The sequence below is a fragment of the Lepisosteus platostomus genome, chromosome 26 (assembly GCF_059453375.1).
Source record: "Lepisosteus platostomus isolate fLepPlt1 chromosome 26, fLepPlt1.hap1, whole genome shotgun sequence".
Classification (NCBI taxonomy): domain Eukaryota; kingdom Metazoa; phylum Chordata; class Actinopteri; order Semionotiformes; family Lepisosteidae; genus Lepisosteus; species Lepisosteus platostomus.
In genome coordinates, this window is record NC_142636.1 from 5832051 (window position 1) to 5852432 (window position 20382).

Genomic DNA, 20382 nt, shown 5'->3' on the forward strand with positions numbered 1-20382 from the left:
GGCTGAACAAAATTGCTTCTATAGCACAAGCAATCTGGAGCCATTCCATGAGATCTGGGGCCCTTTTCCTCAATATTTTTAAAAACATAGAGCTTTGTTAAATATCCCTGATAGTTTTATACAACCATTAATTGTGTGATTATGGCTGTCACAAATTTTGACTTAACAAGAAAACTTTTAAAAAGGCATCAGCAAATTTGAGGATTTTTAATCTATTGTCTGTTTTTCATATGTTTCTCATTAAAAATATCAAAGCTTTTTTGAAGATCCCAGAGAAGTCTATCCAGAGGCCAGTCAGCCAAGCAGCAGTGCCACCTAGTGGTCAGAAAGCTGAGCACAGACGGGTAGGACTATAACGAGATAAGGGATAATGTGGGGAAAATTATAAAGCAAATGCTAGGATATATAGTTAAGTGTAACATTTAAATCACGAGATGCTATATAAAAATTGTACCACTAGTAATGCTTCATTTTAAATTTGCTGTCTGTTACAACAATGATTTTGCTCTGGAATCAGCCCAAACTGAAGAGTGACCAGATACATTCTCAGGTTCAAGTGATTGTCCTGCACTGTTTAGGTTCCAATTTAAGTATTGAAAATCCTGAAGGGCAACAACAACTCTACTGTATGACCTTCACCTTCCTGTATGGAAACAGGAGTCAAATCTGTGCAAAGTGTGGTCAAAAGTACTGTATGGAACCATATTGTTGCAGTTGGTAATGATCTTTTGCAAAAACAAGTGTCTCAATGACATTGTATCAGCAATTGTTACATACTCAGCCTACTTTTAAAGTTTAATTCTACATTAAAGATAAATGGCAAAACTGATTACAAGTACAGAAATAAAAACGTAAACAAGCACCTGAAAATAGTCACAGTTGAGTGGACTGTACACAATACTGGTTCACATGATTACAAATACACACACACCTCAGTAAAGTACGAATAGGTGTTATTTTTGTAACATGTGTTGTAGGTATTCATATGGCAACTGCATTTTTCATTGTACAAGTTCACCAAGCCCCATCCCACTCGATTAGTTACAGGCAATGAAGTATTACACCTGAACTTGAGCTAAACCTCAGGTGAGGGTTCAACCATGAAGATAAACTCGGCTGCAAAAAAAAAAAAAAAAAAAAGCACCCAGTCAACATGGTTAGGGATGTAATGGAAAGTGCATTGCACTGACACATGATGGAAACAAACATAACACTGGAGTGGTTTAGGGTTAAGAGAGTGAAAGGCCTTGAGGACCCCAGTCACAGCCTTAACTCACATCCCTGTTTAGGACCACTGGAAAAGACCGATCAGTGATGCCCCCCAAGAAACATGGTAGCATTTTCGTTAATCCAGTCATGCCCAAAACTGGGCATAAGCCACTGTGGAAAGAGACAGGATACGTTTCATTATTAGCTTATTACAGGCAAAGGACCATGTGAGAAGAGGGCTTACAGGTCTGGATATTAATGCTTAATGTAACATCCCAGGTAGTCTTCCTCATTAAATCAGGAGGACTGGTTTTAAGTTCATTAAACTATTTGAAGTCACAGAATTAGACACCACAGAAGAACAGGGTCTTTCAGGCATTTTTATTGCAGCACAGTGAAAACCCCAGACGGGCATTAGTGCCTCATTCCACTCTGAATCCTTCATGCAGCCCAGTCATGTCGGTCACTTTCCACTCAGGACCAGACCACACAGGCTGCTCAGACCTGGCACCTCTGGACTCGGCCATCTTTGCACACAACCCAGAGGATCCCTCGGTCATAGGACACATGCCTGGCCACACCAGCTGCCCTTAGAGCCCACCAGCTCCTGCCAAAGGGGTTACAGGCATCAACACCAAGCCTGCAGGAAAAGGCTCAGGGTTAGAGCAGCCCAGAATTAGGACAGTCATTCAGGCAACCATGTGCATTAAACCCTCCCCCAGCTCACCTCTTGAAGACCACTCCATTCCTGTTCACCCCATACACACTGCCATCTGAGCCCACCTCCACCAGGGACAGGGAGCCCTGAATGGGGTACCACCTGTCAGAGCCTTTGCAGGAATCCCCACTCACATCCAGCTTGACGAAGATCCGGTCCAACCTGTTCACTCCCCAGCAGCCAAAAGGCCCACAGGAATAGTACTTGAGGGAGCCCACAACAGGAATCCAGGGGATGTTGCCCTGGCCAGCATACTGCAGCATAGGCCCACTGTTCAGGCAGAAGATGGAATTGGCAGCATTGACACCAACCACAAACTTGTCTCCACCTGCATCAATCTGGATGAGGGAGCCTGCAGAGGAGAGCAAGAAATACAGCTGTTCTCAGCAAGGGGCAGTGCAGTGCTCATTCCTCAGCACGAGGTCATGAACACTTGACGAGTGAAAGATGTTCTGGCTGAAAGCAGCCACTACCCATGGATAAACTTGAAAGCCATCATTTCTAACCCATATAGATCAGCTGCAGCCTCACCTGGTTGCACTGGGATCCACCTTCCCCGAAGCCACTTGAACACAAGACTGGCGAGACTCACACTCCAGAGCCCTGCTGGCCCCACACTCACATGTTTCCCCTTCATGGCCAGAGAGACCCAGCTGTTGCCCTGGTAGCTGACCAGGTTGTCTGCATTGTCAACTCCACACACCCTTCCCGCACCAGCATCTATCTGCTTCAGACTGCTAGGCACAGCCCGACACTGCAGGGCTTCAGCCACAGATACCGGGAAGGAGAGGACACCACTGGGTCAATGATCATGTGGAAGCAGCCTGGGCTGAGGGCAACATAGGACCATGAGCATCCAACACTGAGGGACTAAGTCAACATATGAGGACAGAAGAAACAAGCCAATAGGGCGTTAATGAATCAGAAATGACCACAAGTGAACAGAGCTCAATGTACAGAGACTCAAAGGTTTGCAGAACTTCAAGAGCATACAAAACATCCAAGTCATGGATTTAACACCATACTCAAGATCAAATAACTATACTGAAATCCTTAAATACTAGCAGCATGCAGTTAATCCTCCCATCTACCTTTGTGTTGCTCCTTTCAGTCAAAGTAATAAACCCAAACCTTACATAGAAAGAATCCTACAAGCAAACACAACACACAGCCTCTCCCTTCCATGTTGATGAGTAACCACACAAACCTCATGTATGGTATAAACCCCCACAGTGGCCTTTATATACTCAAGACTGCTGGGCTTCAGCTCCTACACACACCTGTCTAACAAGGTGTTAAATTCTGAACCATAATGAGCTGCTGATTGAATCACTCAAGTATCAATTACAGAAGACATCATTAATTAAATTCTTTCCATAGACCTTATCCTCAGGGTTTAGGAATCATGGCAACAAGAACTGAAATTGAAGCCCAGTGCTTCAGATAGTCATGAGCTGGATTAGTACTAATACCAGCAGTGACATCCTCCACTAGTGCAGGTCAGGGATGGTCTAAATTAGATAACGAGACAAATAGTTTCATTGTAAAGCTGAATGTTTGGTTACTCTTGCTCTTTGGCAAGAGATATTTTTTTCATTTCAGATTTGATCTCCCAGATTAAAGGTTAAATTTTTATGAGCACTTAGAGGAAAATATCTGGGTACTAGATTGAAATATTCAAAGTCCAGTCTTGTTTTCTCAGTTAATGTCATGTGGGAGAGGATTAGTGATAATTAAAATCTATGAAAGCACAAGTTCCTGCATTCAGAATGGGGAATTAATGATAGTGTAGCTCTTAAAGCACTTAATTCACAAGTGACCAGCACAGTGGTGTGGATTAAGGACTGCAGCCTCACAGTTCCTGCGGTTGATGTCCAACTGAATTTCCTGCTGTGTGGAGCTTGCATGTCTTCCATGCGGATTTTCTCTATGGGATGTAATGGAAAGTTACTGAAAAAAAGTGTTTTATCCTAAATATGTCCAGAGCTGAGCTGTGTTGTAAAAGCAGCTGGATTCTTAGAACAAAGTGTGATTGTACCCAGCGAGTCAAGGCCATGGGATGTTCTAAGAATATGTTGATCTCTGTCCCAGCAAAAAGGCGATGGGTAACTGCACGTAGCTGTCTTCTCTGTCCTAAGCCTAAGACCTATAAGGACTGGAAAATGACTGTCTCGCCTGTCTTTGTTTTACCAACCTACCATAATGAAGTAAACAAGTTGAGGTGTTGCATCAGCTAAGTGTGTAAAATAAGGGACCTTTTCCTATTTTACTTTGAAAATCAGCTCTCACTTGCTGCACAGACTGGTGGTTGCTGTTTTTCCCTATTGCGCAATATGAATAAATGCCTTACTGAGTGAATGAGAACACCTCTCCTGGCTCGTCTTTGATTAAATTCCAAGACAGGGACCAGTTTGCTACCAATTTAGAAAGGCATCCTGGCTTTTCAAAGTAGTTTACATGGATGTAAAAAGTTATGTCAATGATTAAAAAATTGCAGTTGGAGAAAGTGTGGCCATTCAAAAGAAGTAGATAGATTGATACTTTATTGATCCCGTGAGAGAAATTGCAGTGCAACAGCAGCTTAACACAGCAACAGTGTAACGAATGATACAATAATAATAATACAATACATACAGTACAATCAGTACAATGAGAAGTGCACTACAAAGAGTTACTCACAGTCCAGAATACACAAAGAACAGAACAGTACACAAAAAAGTCGTATTGCACAATATAAATATGAATATAAATGTATTGCACAGATCCCTGGCATATATTGCCCAAAAACGGTTTTAAACAGGAAAAAGAAAAAGCACAGCTGTATCCGTTTACTGTTCAGTCCAGAAACAGGTCCCTGTCAATGTTGGCCCTGCCCAGACACACAGTGGATGTGTTGTACAGTCTTATGGGAGAAGGCAAGAATGACCTCCTGTAGCGCTCCCTGTCGCGCCGTGGTTCGATCAGTCTATTGCAGAACGTGCTCTTCAATCTCACAAGCATGTCATAGAGGGGATGGGAGACGTTGTCCATGATGGCCTCTAGTTTGGACACCATTATCCTCTTGGCCACTACTTCCAGGGGGTCCAGGCCAGACCCAATGACGGAGCTTGCTTTTCTGATGAGCTTGTTCAGCCTGTTAGAATCCCCTGCTCTAGTCCCAGAGCCCCAGCATACCACTGCGTAGAAAATGGCGCTTGCCACCACCAACTGATAGAACATATGTAGCATCTTACTACATACATTGAAGGACCTGAGCCTCCTCAAGAAGTAAAGTCGACTCTGACCCTTCTTGTAGATGGCCTCGATGTTCTTAGACCATTCCATCGTCAATGTGCACTCCCAGGTACTTGTACGAGTCCACCATCTCCACGCCACTCCCATGGATATAGACAGGAGTATGTTTGACGCTTTTTTTCCTGAAATCTACCACCAGTTCCTTCGTCTTTGTTACATTCAATTGCAGGTGGTTCTCCCCACACCACTCCACAAAGCTGCTGACTTCTTCCTCTGCACTCTTCCTCCTGCCCACTCTTGATACATCTCACTGAAGCGGCAAGGCTTATTAAAATACAGGAATTAAGTTTGCTGCTCCCTTGCCAGTCCCTCTCTCCTTCATCTCAGTGGTGCTGGATACAGAGAGGCCATTCCAGTTGGTTCACATTCAAGGTGTTTTTCTAGCCGATAGAGTGTCCTGATAAGGAACAACTCCCAAAGCTGAGATTCTCCAGCAACCCTAATAAATGGTCATCTCTTGCGTCTTACTGTCTGGGAGAGTCTTATTCAAAGTTGTTTAAAACCCTAAGGTCAGAGTGCATTGTTACCCATCCTCAGCCAATCAGGAACTGGTAGGGCAGGTTAACCCTACGTGGGTCTCGAATGCCCACAGAACTTTCAACCAATGAACGACCGTAGCTCCTCCAGGTAAAACAGGCAGCACAGGGCTTCCTCGGGGCTCCTCCTGGACATCCTCAGACTCAGCTCAGACCACCACGTAACGGCCAGTGTGTCCGAGAGTCAGAACTTCATTTTGTTCTAAGAGTCGAGAACGGAGGTTGCCAGTGCGTAACCAAAGGATCCACCCGAGGTTAGCCCAGCAGCAAGCCTCGTGAACCCACCGTGAAAGCTCGCCTGATCAACAACTGAACCACGGACAGCTGAATCTGTGGATTCAGGACTTGCGCTACATCAGGAACGAACCGGTGCTCTTAATGTCTAAAGAGTGTGACCTGCTTGGACCCACAGTCACTTTTCTCCTGTGCACAAACTCTGCTAGTTTCAGCCAACACTAACTAGCCGGTCTTCAGAGAGCATCAGCAGCGCACCGCAGCAGAAATCTCTCCCACTTCTCTCTCGCTGAACCAGCACTGCCTGGCACCGAGCCAGAGAACGCCGATTGGACACAGCAACAAGCCTGCTGCTGTTTGTGTCCGCGGGAGATCTGAATCCACACAGATTGGATGAGTATTCAACATTCTGCATTACAGCTCGAGAATTCAATTGTTAAACTCAACCTGAGATTATATCAATTTAATTCCTATGAGTGATGTACTTGCTTTTGAGTATTTAGTGTAGAAGTTGTAATCCAAGTTCATTTACGAAACGGTCTAAATGAATGATATACTGAACGTATCTCCCTCTAGGTTTGTAACTCTTCATGATTGAATATATACCTTTTGTATTCTGCTAACCCTCACAATAAGATATGTTATGTTTATATGCACATTTTATGTATTAATAAATGTATTGTCGTTTATTAGTATCCGTGTGTGCGTTGCTGAGTATCCCTCTGGGTCGGTCTTATAATAGCCATCAAAGAATCATTTTGTGACTTAATGCTACAATTAATAATTGTCCCAGTAAATGCATAAAACCCCTACATTTATTGGTTCCTCATGAGAGGATGCCTACACCACAATTGCACAATTGCACCACATCTAAGAACTTCTGCAGGTGGCATGACTCTGAGTTGTATTTAAAGTCCAAAGTATAGAGGGTGAAGAGGAATGGAGAAAGAACTGTCCCTGAGGAGCCCCTGTGTTACTTACTACCTGTTCAGACACACAGTTCTGAAGTCTCACAGACTGTGGTCTGCCTGTCAGATAGTCAGTGATCCACAAGATCATGGAGGCACCGACTTGTATCTCCTCCAGCTTCCTCCTTAGAAGTAAGGGCTGGATAGTATTGAAGGCACTGGAGAAGTAAAAAAAAATAATCCTTACAGTGCTGCCAGCCTTGTCCAGGTGTGAGTAGGCCCTTAGCAGCATGTAGATGATTGCAACCTCCACACCAAAACTGGGCTGGTAGGCAAACTGTAGGGTGTCCAGTGATAAAATATCTAGAGATCTCAGGTGGGATAAGACCAGCCTCTCCAGTGCCTTCATGATGTGAGAAGTCAGCTCTACTGGTCTGTAGTCATTGAGGACAGAGGGGCACCCTTTCTTTGGTACCGGGACCAGGCATGATGTCTTCCAGAGCACAGGGACTCTCTCCAAGCGCAGTCTCAAGTTGAACAGTCGGTGGAGCACTCCACTCAGCTGATCCGCACAAGCCCTCAAAACTCTGGGACAGACGTCATCTGGACCTGTGGCCTTACCCTGGTGAAGCCTCTTCAGCTCCCTCTTCACCTGGTCAGCCGTGATGGTCAGCCTGGCCTGGGGGATGGTGCTCATAGCGCTGTAGGTGCTGCAGGTGTTAACGGCGGAGGTGTTGGAGAGTGGCAGCTGTGGGGGATGGGGGGCTGAGTTGCTGTCGGGGGTTGTAGCTGTAGGCGGCCATGATTGTGGGGGATGGAGGAGGTGTTGGGCAGTCGCAGCTGTGAAGGCTTAGGGAGCGTGTGGCTGTGAGGGATGGGTGTTGAGCCACAGAGGACCCTGAATCAAACCTGTTAAAAACTGGTTCAACTTGTTGGGCATCTCCAGGTTCCCCTCCGTTGCACCCCCAGCCTGTTTGAAGCCAATGATCTCTCTCATGCTCCTCCATATGTCCCTCACCCTATTCCTTTACAGCTTGTCCTCTACCTTCCTCCTGCAGGCGTCCTTGTTCTCTCTAAACTTCTGCTTTAGTTCCCTCTGTACACGCTTGATCTCTTCCTTATCCCCCCTCCTAAAGGCTCTCTTCTTCTCATTCAGAAGAGCCTTCAGGTCGCTGGTGATCCAGGGTTTGTTATTGGAAAAGCAGTGTACAGTACATCTTTGGTGGGGATGGTGTTGTGTACGCAGAAGTTAATGTAGTCAGTGACACAGTCCACCATGTTGTTTATGTTGTCCCCATGTGGGTCGCACAGCACATCCCAGTTGGTAGCTTCCAGACCACCATGTAGATCCTCCATAGCCTCCTAAGACCATCTCCTCACAGTCCTAATGCCCGCAGGTTGGCGCTGGACAATAGGCGTGTATAGTGGTGTAAGCAAGACAAGGTTGTAATCTGATCTGCCAAGGGGGGGAAGGGCTCTGGAACTATATGCATCCTTAGCATTGGCATATAATAAGTCCAGTGTTTTGTTTTCTCTGATCGGGGACTTAACAAACTGGTGGAAAGTAGGCAATGTGATGGAAATAGAGACATGGTTTAAGTCCCCTGAAATAGCTATAAAAGCACTAGGGTGCTTTGTTTGTAGCCTCTGCGTTTGCTGTTGGTGGAATGTAAACAACAACAAAGATGGTGCATGTAAACTCCAGCGGCAGATAGTATGGACGCAGTCCTATGGCAACCAGTTCAATGTCCGGGTTACAGAAGCGCTTCTTTACATGAATATGTCCAGGATTACACCATCTGTTGTTGAGAAGCAGAGCGAGCCCCCTTCTTTCCTCTTACCGCACTCTGTGTTTCTGTCCGCCCGCACCGGCTGAAAGCCGCCGATGGTAACATTCGAGTCCGGAATAAGTTCCTGCAGCCACGTCTCGGTAAAACACATGATCTCTATACTCCCTCTGGCTCCTCACCAATGCTCCCAGTTCGTCCATCTTGTTCACTAAGGACCTCACATTTCCCATGATGATCGAAGGAAGATAGGGTTTAAATCTCCTTCTCTTTGCCTTTCGCGTCACACCAGCCCTACAGCCTCGGCTTCTCCTCCTCAGCTACTCTGGAACTGATGGCTTCTCTCCAGTGAGTAGAGCCGGATGCGTTAGCGCGATCAGCTGGTTCCGCGTGTAGACAATGCCTTTGTAGCTATCGGCATTGCAACCCAATAGAAACAGTGGTCCGAGTATCAGAAAAAACAAGAAAAAGTATCTCCGCTTTCCTAGCATCCATCATGTTGTGATCGCAAATCTAGTTGCCGGCAAGGGTATGAAGAAAAAACACTAACACACTACCATTAACTAACTGAAAGAAACAAAAAGACAACAAAAAGACACAGAGCTGCTGTAGCAGGCTGCCACTAACACAGCACTATCTTCTTAGATGCGTTGTAGCTGCTTGTTACCCTGTTTAAGGTAGAAGGTCACCCCTGTCTTAAGCAAGACATCCCACTGATTCTCTCAACGTTGATCTGCCAGTCCAGATGTAAAGAGATGAGCACGTGGGGTTCAATCTGGAGCTCATACAGGACTGTGCCACAATCATGGGATTCACAGTCTGTCTTGGATCTCCATTAACTCACTTGTGAGTTTCGGTTCAGTGCTGGAGGGGTTTACAAAGACCCCTCCAGCACTGAACCTTCAAGGTAAAGACCTTCAAGCTTGTGGTGGTGGAACATCTGTTCCAGTGTGGGCTGCCCACGAAATACCTGCTTTGATATGATTGGAGACATAAGACTTCAAATCAGCCTTCTAGATGAAGTGTAAAACAACTGAGCCGCCCTGCAGTGAATGGAACCTTTCTGAGCTGCTGTACATATCAGAAAGCACTCTGGATTCTTCTGGATTCTCTCAGAGGTTGATAGCTCAGGGGATTCATTTTGTGTTGAATGTGGAGTTAGTCTTCTCCACAGCCTTCTCATAATGACCTGATTCTATACCAGATTTAAAATCACAGCTATTGATTTCACATGGGGTCATAACCTGCATACCATTTATTTTAATGATGGTGCTTGTTTTACAATAAAACTGAAAAAAAAAAACAATTAACAAAACATCTGATTCAGCATAATCAAGTCCAATATAATAAAGTTTTTAAAGTGTCAACATCATTAGAGATGAGGCAAGAAGATGGCCTCACTGTGCTGCCATGTGTCTGTGCTCTGTATTCTGCTGCACCTGGGAATGTGTGAAGTACTCCTGAGGTGTGTGGAAGGTGTGAGGGTGTTTGTGTGTCTCGGCGTGTGCAGACTGGTCCTCTGTGACGATGTGCTGTGATTCCTGTCCTCAGGTGAAGTATCTGGAGTCGCAGGTCCTGATTGCAATGGGGCAGAAGGGCTACCTGGGGCTGGGGGGCACATTCATAGCTCTGGAGTACATAGTAAAGAACTGTGCCCTTGCAGACGACACCACCCAGGTATGGAGCTGCAGTTTACGGTTCTTTGTCAGTAATGTTCCAGAATGAACATGAAATAAAACCTTGGACTTCCTGTTGAGCAGCGCCCTGAGAACTGTCAGTCCATCCCAAGTGTTTGGCTTTCCCTCTTCTTGCACAGCATGAGCACGTCCCTGCTCCACACCCAGTGGGATAATGTGTGTGTTTCTGTGTGTTCAGGCCGAGCAGAGTGTGAGCAGCAACACTGTGAGGCAGAGCTTTGAGGCTGTGCTGGCCTGCTGGTGTGCCGATGATAGTGTGACTGAAGTAAGTGCCTCTGTCTACAGTCTCTGCCACCTGAGACTGGAAACCTCTTCCAGCTCGATGCTCAGGCAGAATGTTGTTAGACTGTTGTTGTCTATTATCTCTTCCCGTATCCTTTCTTCCTCTTTCACTGTGTTTCTTTAGAAAGTGGTGCTGCTTTGGTCGTACCTGCTGAAGTTCCTCACCTGGAGGAGTTATGAGCTTGGTTAGTATTGGGGATCAGATGAAGTGTTGCAGTCCAGTCCAGAGCAAATTTGCTCCTTGGTTCTGGGACTGTGTGGAGCCACAAGGGAGAGGGTGTCCCTCACTTCATCAAATTCTAAAATTGATAGCTGAATGGCCAAGTTAAAGAAAAGCTTTAAGTATATAAAAATTCCACGTTTTGAATTTTGAAGCATTTTAAATCCTTAACTGTGAAAAAAACTGTATCAGGTCAGCCTATATCAGGGGTCAGTAACAAGAATAGTTGTGTCACATTAAAAAAAAAGTTGTTTTAGTTATCAGCTTATAAGCGAGAGAAGGCTTCATTTACAAGTTCGAGAACCTTGTTCAATGCTCCCACAATGATTTAGGTGAAGAAGTGTCTCTTGAACTCGTTCTGAAATGTACTTCCAAATTTTGTCTCTCCTTTTGGCTTCTCCACATCATCTAGAAGTAACAAATGATGTGGCAACATTAACACTCAAGTCTTTTTCAGCGGTAGCCTTTTCTAGCTCAGTGTTTCCCATTTAGGATTTATATTTTGTCTTTACAAAGCACAGAAGTGCCCTGCAGTTGTCTACGTGAAATTTCCTCCTCTGGGTGTTCGCCCAGTCTTGAGTTTCATCTAAATCTTGAATTTTTATCAAAATGCATTGAGACACCTGAGATTTCCTCAGTTTAGAGAAAGTATGCCACATCATTTAGAGAACAGATTCTCTCTAGGTGGGGAGAGTCAGTGTAATAAAGTGGACATGTTGCCACTTATTTCTTAAAGTTCTTATTTCCAGAAACTGGATGCGCTGAGTCTAGTTGGGTTTAATGTGCTCCCTTTTGATGTCAATGTCTGTGTGTTTCAGATTTCCTGGCCTCACCGGACATCTTCATGGTGAGACTTCTGGTAAGTGAGGCCTCAACTAGCAGAGCACACAAGGCCCCCTAACGTAAGACTTGAACAGTAGTGCACAGCTTCTCTACCCACAACCAGCCAGAGTGGGAAGACTGGGCCAGTGGGGGTGATTCCTTTCTTGATCCAGTGTGAACTGGGGGAAAAAGTGCATCAGTGAAGCCAGTGATTCAGTATTCAGTGTAGACAGCAGCCGTGTACACTGATACCCAGCAGTGATGTGCAGGCCCGAGCTGAAGTTCTGTGCTGACATCTGCTTGCCAGCTTGGAGCATCCCAGCCGCACAGAGGTGGGACTGAGTGCCTGAGCATCCTGCAGTCCCTGGGCCCAGTGACCCACCCCCAGCTGCCCAGTGTCTAGGAGCCTCTCATCCCGCCCCTGGCCAGGCTCTCTCAGGTACCCCACAGCACAACAGGACAGATCTGCGAAGAGATATGTCTGAGAGAGCACTCAGCTGCTCCCGAGAGTACACCACGAAGTCTGTAGCAGAATTATATGATTTCTCTCTGGGAGTTTTAGGTGCGTTTAGAGGATTAATCAGATTTGGAATCTTTCAGTGTTGCATTAGAATCAGTGTCATATCTTCTGAAGAGCACAGGTTTTGTCCCAATGGCAGCATTACCTGAGCAGATCTCCATCCCATTGTCCAGAACTGTACAGGATACAGCATATCAGATGGGAGATTTACATTTATCAACACCAGGATGTCTTTAATGTCACTCATCAGTGTTTTCTTATGCTCAGTTACAGCTGTTCTCCCTCAATAAGCTCTGAGCTGCTGCAGCCCTTATCTAAGTGCTGAGTTTTTCGTGTGTTGTGTTTCAGAATTTCCAGCAGTGGCAGGATGGGCTGATTGTGGTATGTAGTGAGAAAGGGGATTGTTAACACACACAGTGAGAGGGAGGGGGCACAGACAAGGAAAGTGATCTTCTTCCTCTGTTAGGTAATGGCATGTCATTCAAATGCAGTGACAGCTGTCTTGTGCTTCCTCTCCTTGGTTGCTGTGGAATCAAGAGAATAATCTCTCTTCTCTTGTTGAGGTGGTCCTGTCATGCTGTAGTGTGAGAGAATTGTTGTCAGTTCTCATTGCTGTGCAGTTATTTCAGCTGCATAGTGTGGTGTGTGGGTGTGTTTGCTCATTCTGCTGTGGACCTGATTGCCTCCCCTGTGTGTCTGCAGCTGCTCTCTAACACACTGAGCGCATCGCCGGATGTTATTTTATATTTTTTAATATAGCTCAGACAACCACGATGAGTCTCTGCGATTGTCCTGACCAGTCACCTACATCTGTTATGACATCTTTCTCTGTTATTAATTTTCAGACACTTAAAACTGTTACAGACATCTTCCACATGTGATCTAGACCCTGTTCCTACAACTCTTTTTAAGAAGGTTTTTGATTGTGTGCAAGATCATGTTTTTACTATTGTATATTGCTCTGTGTCAGCTGGTCAAGACTGCCTTGGTGAAGCCTCTACTAAAAAAGACTAATATGGATCCTGTTGTTAGCAAATTGACCTGAGACTGAGTGCCGATAAACATAATTTGGTTTTACTTGATCTCAGTACAGCTTTCAATACAGTTGATCACAAGATTCTGATCAACCCACTTGAAAACCGGGTAGGTCTTTCAGGGTTGGTTTTAGAATGGCTTAAATCTTATTTGATGAATAGACAGTTTTTTGTTGCTTTGGGAAATCAATCATCAAAATCATTTTGACATTTCTTGTGGAGTTCAGCAGGGTTCCATTTTAGGACCTCTGCTCTTTTCATTATATATGTTACCTTTAGGTAATGTAATTAAGAACCGTGGGATCAATTTCATAGCTACACGATGATATACAACTGTATATCTCTGTTCCATCTGAAGATCAAAACTCCGTCAAACGGACTAATCGGCTGTGTGTTAGATATTTCTCAGTAGATGTCCCAAAATTTTCTACAGTTAATCAAGACAAGACTGAAATATTGATATTGGGTACTAAAATTCAGAAAGAACTCTTGCAGGATAAATTGGGCTCTTTTGCTTCATGTGTTAAATCTGTCCATGCATTTGTTACCAGTAGATTCAATTTTTGTAATGCTCTGTTTAGTGGACTTCCCTAGAAAACAATAAATCTCTTACAACTTGTTCAAAATGCAGCAGCACGGATCCTAACAAAAACAAGAAAGAGAACACATATCACTCCTGTTTTGAAAGATCCTCACTGGTCACCTGTATTTTCTAGGATAGATTTTAAAGTTCTTTTACTTGCTTTTAAAGCTCTAAACGGCCTAGCACCTATGTAACCTACTGAGTTTCTGTCTTTATATGTTCCTATACGTGACCTGAGATCTGCAAATACTGGCCTTCTGCGGATACCACATGTGAAATACAGAATCTCTCTTCTCTTGTTGAGATGGTCCTGTCATGCTGTAGTGTGAGAGAATCGTTGTCAGTCCTCATAGCTGTGCAGTAATTTCATACTGTTTGCTCATTCTGCTGTGGACCTGATTGCCTCCCATGTGTGTCTGTAGCTGCTCTCGAACACACTGAGTGCAGTGGTACTGTAGATGTGCTCAATACCTTCTACCTGTGGTTCTACCTTCTTCAGAAAGTCACAGATTGCTGAGATATGTTATTCTAGAAACTGACAACATATGAATAGAAAGTAAACATTATACCATCGATCTCTGGTATTCCTTTAAAGGGGAACTGTAACACATTTTTATATTTAGAGCTTAGAAACTATCAGCATTGATGAGTTTATTTCAAACCACAATAAAAGTCAGATGTAAGCTGGAGGCTTTACAAGTTACTGTGTACATCACAAAATAGATAAAATTTCCAGAAATGCCCAACACCTGCGATTCAACCGAAATATTGCTCTCGACATCAAGACAGTCTAGCTGATAAATTGAAGTTACTTGTTAATTCTGAATGCAGATCACACTGGAAACTTTCTGTGGTCAAATGCCTGCAGCACAACCTGTACGTATTCACTCGTACCTCACAGTACATGTATCATTTTAGTGACTAGTGAGCATGAAGGGCCGCTTCACGGCACAATTCATATGAAGTCTTGCTCTCCCCATGGAGAGAACAGGGGTTTGTGACAATATGGCGACTTACAGAACTTTCAAAACGTTCATGATTTTGTGGTTAATTCGATATTTGTCAATGTTTTCTATGCCGTTAATCAATTCATTTTGCTACAGAGATTTACTAACCGGTCTGAGAAACTGGGACTGCAGTTCCCCTTTGAAATTCTATTGGAAAGCTGGGCGGCGCATGAAGAACCTTTGACAGGCTTCCGTCACCTTGCCAAGACGTCACCTTTAATAATCAGCTCTTGCAGGTCCTGTCACTCGGAATGCTCAGGCTGCCACAAAGAGCACTGCAGTAGACCGAAAGGTATTGCCCAACACCTTTTCATAGTACTTTTTTCCCCATTATAGACAGTTTAATAAACCTTACTTTTTCTCGTATTTTTTCTTATGATGTATCTTCTATAAAATGTGAAGATGTTTGCAATTCATTTCCAAGATAAAATAATTGATTAGACAGAATATAGCTCAGACAACCACAACGAGTTTCATCAATTGTCCTGATCAGCCACCTACATCTGTTATGACATCTTTTCTCTGTTATTAATCTTCAGACACTTAAAACTGTTACAGACAACCTCCACATGTGATCTTGACCCTGTTCCTACAACTCTGTTTAAGAAGGTTTTTGATTGTGTGCAAGATAATGTTTTTACTATTGTAAATTGCTCTCTGTCAGCTGGAGTTATTATGTTATTAGCAATTTTAGACCTATTTCAAATTTTCCTTTTTTAAAGAAAATTTTGGAGAAAGTTGTTTTTATTCAATTAAAAAAATATCTGGTCTCTAACATTTTTTTTGAGTAACTTCAGTCAGGTTTTCGTTCTAACCATAGTACAGAAAGGGCATTGGTCCATGTTGTGAATGACCTGAGACTGAGTGCCGATAAACATAATTTGGTTTTACTTGATCTCAGTACAGCTTTCAATACAGTTGATCACAAGATTCTGATCAACCGACTTGAAAACTGGGTAGGTCTTTCAGGGTTGGTTTTAGAATGGCTTAAATCTTATTTGAAGAATAGATCATTTTTTGTTGCTTTGGGAAATCAATCATCAAAACATTTTGACATTTCTTTTGGAGTTCCGCAGGGTTCCATTTTAGGACCTCTGCTCTTTTCATTATGTATGTTACCTTTAGGTAATGTAATTAGGAACCATGGGATCAATTTCATAGCTACAACGATGATATACAACTGTATATCTCTATTCCATCTGAAGATAAAAACTCCATCAACAGACTAATCGTCTGTGTGTTAGATATTTCTCAGTAGATGTTCCAAAATGTTCTACAGTTAATCAAGACAAGACTGAAATACTGATATTGGGTACTAAAAGTCAGAAAGAACTCTTGCAGGATAAATTGGGCTCTTTTGCTTCATGTGTTAAATCTGTCCATGCATTTGTTACCAGTAGAATCGATTATTGTAATGCTCTGTTTAGTGGGCTTCCCAAGAAAACAATAAATCCCAACTTGTTCAAAATGCAGCAGCACAGATCCTAACAAAAACAAGAAAGAGAACACATATCACTCCTGTTTTGAAAGATCCTCACTGGTCACCTGTATTTTCTAGGATAGATTTTAAAGTTCTTTTACTTGCTTTTAAAGCTCTAAACGGCCTAGCACCTATGTACCTTACTGAATGTCTGTCTTTATATGTTCCTATATGTGACCTGAGATCTGCAAATACTGGCCTTCTGCAGATACCACATGTGAAATACAGAAAGAGTGGAGAGGCTGCTTTTTGTTTTTATGTTTCTAAATTATGGAACTCACTACCACTCTTTATCAGGTAGTCAAGCTCGGTACATTATTTTAAAAAACACTTTTTAATTTAGCTTTTAGTTAAAATGGTTCTCTGTTCTTTCTAATTATCTTTCTTTTTTATTTATCTTTTATTGTTCTTATTCTATTACGACCTTCCTAATTTCTATTTCTTTTTCAAGCATAAATTGACATTTATGTTGCTTTACTGTATTACCGTTTTTTCCTTTACAACTAAAAGTATATCTCTTAATTTTAAGATTTTGTTTTTACACTTGGTTTGTAAAGCACTTTGAGCTGCTATCTGTATGAAAGGTGCTCTATAAATAAAGTTGATTATTATTATTAGGAGCACAGTTTAAAAATGTACATAGATTTCTGGAGGAATGCAGGAAACTAGATGATTAAAGAGCTAGGTTAGAGAAGGAAAAAAATGGAGGACTTCTGCTTTATAAGGCTGAAGCTGAAATTCAAGCTCTCTCAAAATTATACAAGGCAAATGAAAAGTTAAGACATGGAAGTGTTAGGAATGTGAATAAAAGGCTTAGTAAACTTCGGACACTTGAGCAAAAAGTTGTGGAATGTGAGCAGACAGTCATTTTGAATTAACTGGACAAAAGTGAGTTAGAGAAGGAAAAGGCACAACTAGAGAAGAGTACTGATGAAGGAACAGTTGCAAAAAGTTAGATATACAAAAAAAGAAATAACAGAAGGTTGCGTATTACAAAAGATATTTACAAAAACTTTCCCCTGGCAATCTGTCGACCTGAATACCTACCAATTTATCCAAAACTATTCTGACTATCTTAGAAGCCTTTCATGCACGAATGCTACCCCTTCCTCCGGGTATAAACCTTTATTGGGTGGAGGAAGGGGGGGTAGAGAAGAGCTCCGGAGACTTAAAACAAAAAAAGTACACAAGCACAAACCCAACAGACAAAAACCTGGGAAGGACCAGGGAGACAAACCACACAAGACAGATAGGAACCAAAAACAGGTAGGAACCACAGTTCCGAGACACAGAGAGCAGGGGGGACCAAAAAGGAGGGGAAACCAGGAAGAAAAAAATCAAAACAAAAAGCAAGAAACAAGAAAAAAAAACACAAAAATCCCGGGGAAAAATACCGCAGACTGGGCAAATGACACGTTCACATTCTAACGCTGATGTCGGAGTGGACAACCTGAGGAAAGCCAGACCGAAGTCCGCTCACAGACACAGATGCCCGGAGTGATATCCAGCGAAAGGCATGGAGGAACAGCAGAAAGCTTACCATTCTATCACTGATATCAGAGAGAGAAAGACCAGGAAGAGCCAGGCACGAGAACCCGCTCCAGACACAGAAGCTCGGAGTGATATCCAGTAATAAGAATAGGCAAGCCAGCTCAACACTCAATCACTGATATCGGAGTGATCTACCCGAGGAAAGCCAGGTACAGGACCCGCTCACAGGCACGGAAGATCGGAGTGATATCCAGTGATTAGAATAGAGGAACTGAAAAAAAAAAACAGCCCAGAGAACAAGAAAAAAAAAACTGCGGCAAGACAAAAAAAAAAGCGCCGCTCGCGGGGTCAGTAGGTGGCTCAGCATTCTGTCACGGACGTCCAAAGGGACTAACCGTGGGGAGCGGGAGAGCAGAAAAAGACCCATTTGCGTAGCGGCGAGACGGGAAAAAGGCCCGGGCTCATTAGTGCAAAGAGTTCAGGAATGCCGTATAGAAACCTATGCCCTCAGGGAGCGGACGAGGGGCACCCTGGTGCTAGGCGGGTCTCAGGACATCCGAACATCAATGCTGAGCGAGGACAGAGTGCAAGACCCGAATATATAGCCCAAGGGAAAGAGAGGGACAGGAAGGACAGCAGACCGGAAACTATGGACAGGTCAGAGAAGGAGCGCCCTCTGGCTGCAGAGGGCGTGACACAAACATGGGCGTTAGTGCATGAAAGGCTTCTAAGATAGTCAGAATAGTTTTGGATAAATTGGTAGGTAGCTGAAATTCAAGTACTCAAAATTACACAAGGCAAATGAAAAGTTAGGACATGGAAGTGTTAGGAATGTTTATAAAAGGCTTAGACGCAGGGATAGTAAACTTCCGACACTTGAGCAAAATGTTGTGGAATGTGAGCAGGCAGTCATTCTGAATGAACTGCAGAAAAGTGAGTTAGAGAAGGAAAAGGCACAACTAGAGAAGAGTACTGATGAATTGCAGGAACAGTTGCAAAAGATTAGATATACAGTACAAAAAAAGGAATCACAGAAGGTTGCGTATTACAAAACGAAATGTGATTCTGAAGCAGATTTAGCACATGGGGAGAGGGACCTGGATGAGCAGATGCAGTTCTGGCAGGGAGAATATGAAGGCTTGAAAACAGAGACAGACAGGAGAGTGAGTCACAATATTAGCACGTGTGAAAAAGGAAAGTATAGTGATGCTGTAAGAGAGGCTTATATGGATTTAGTAGCAAACATGGGCATTCGTGCACGAAAGGCTTCTAAGATAGTCAGAATAGTTTTGGATAAATTGGTAGGTATTCAGGTCGACAGATTGCCAGGGGAAAGTTTTTGTAAATATCTTGTGTTAGAAGAGAGACAAGTTTCTAAAACATCTAAAAGAAAAACTGTTGCAAGAAAGTAATTGAAGCCTTGCCACAGATGGGACCACTTAATATGGCCATAAATATGGAACTGCAGGGACTTCTTTCCAGGAGGGTAGCAGGATGCATTTCGGACTCCGAGAGCAGAGAGGTGGTGCAAGATGTTGTTAACAGTGGAAGCAGGGATTCGGATGCAACGCTTTCTGAGAAGGAAATTGTCTACAAAATAACAAATCTAATTGGCGACAGGGAAAGTACAGAAAAAAACATTAATGAAATCCTGGCACGGTACAGAACTGATATCTTGCCTGAAATTGTATATGGATTTGATGACCTCAGTGAGACAGACAAGGCTGGATCAGACTTATCAATGAGTTGTTCTCTGAATTGCATTTGATGCCTTGGCACATGAGGCAAATGTTACACTTTCTGTCTGGGAAGATTGTTGGTGGCGAAAAGGTGGGCAGTGTTAGTTTAGACTGGATGCCTAGAAGGGTTGGAGAGAGTGGTACAGTTAGATTGATTAGATCAGTGTGCAAAGCCATCCATGAATGAGGGTGTGAGAAAAGTTGCAAATCTGTACAGTTTAGATCTTTTTTGTTGAGCCAGGTAAAATCTGATCATGTCTCTCTGATTCCATTTAAAGGAAACTGAATTAATGCAATGTTCCACAATGCAGCTGGAGTTTATTTTTTGCAAGCTGAATTGCTGGAATTCATGCATGATATTATATGTAATGAAAACAAATTAATAGAAGCACTGTTTAAGGTTTTGAGAGTAGCTCAGTTGCAGGATGCAGAGCACTGGGAATTATTTGTAAGGTTGTGACAGAGCCGTTGTGGAGAGCTCTGGGAGCATGTTTTAGAAATGAATGCGAGATACAGGGAGCTAGTGTGTAAGCTGAAGGAATGGCAGGCTGATAGCAGTACGTTAGTCAGAGGTGAGGTACAAAAAAAAGGATCTTTTTTTCTGAACCGGGGAAAATCTGATCATGTTACTCTATAACAATAATAAAAAAAACAATATTTTACATATCACCTTTATGTGATATCACCTTAAGGACAGCACATACAAGGGTTAATTGCACAATGGACCGCGCAAAGAAATTTAAAATAGTCTTCTTTAGGTGTGAGGGCAGGAGTGGATCGCAGAAGGCATAATCAGCAAACCAGGAAAACAAAGAACAGGA

At 43.2% G+C, this 20382-nt stretch overlaps 1 protein-coding gene and 1 pseudogene across 1 annotated transcript; one reads left to right on the forward strand and one right to left on the reverse strand.

Annotated features, from left to right (window-relative positions):
• Positions 1–1571: 1571 nt before the first annotated feature.
• On the reverse strand, positions 1572–2564 carry LOC148639808 (fish-egg lectin-like). The gene is made up of 3 exons (XM_088620973.1): positions 2459–2564; positions 1937–2279; positions 1572–1849 (listed from the first exon to the last, which is right to left on the reverse strand). Exons 1-3 carry the CDS (start codon positions 2562–2564, stop codon positions 1708–1710), a joined length of 591 nt encoding a protein of 196 aa, XP_088477099.1. The 3' UTR covers positions 1572–1707.
• Positions 2565–8784: 6220 nt separating this feature from the next.
• The window catches only part of LOC148639809 (uncharacterized), a 30880-nt pseudogene continuing 19282 nt past the window's right edge, over positions 8785–20382 (forward strand).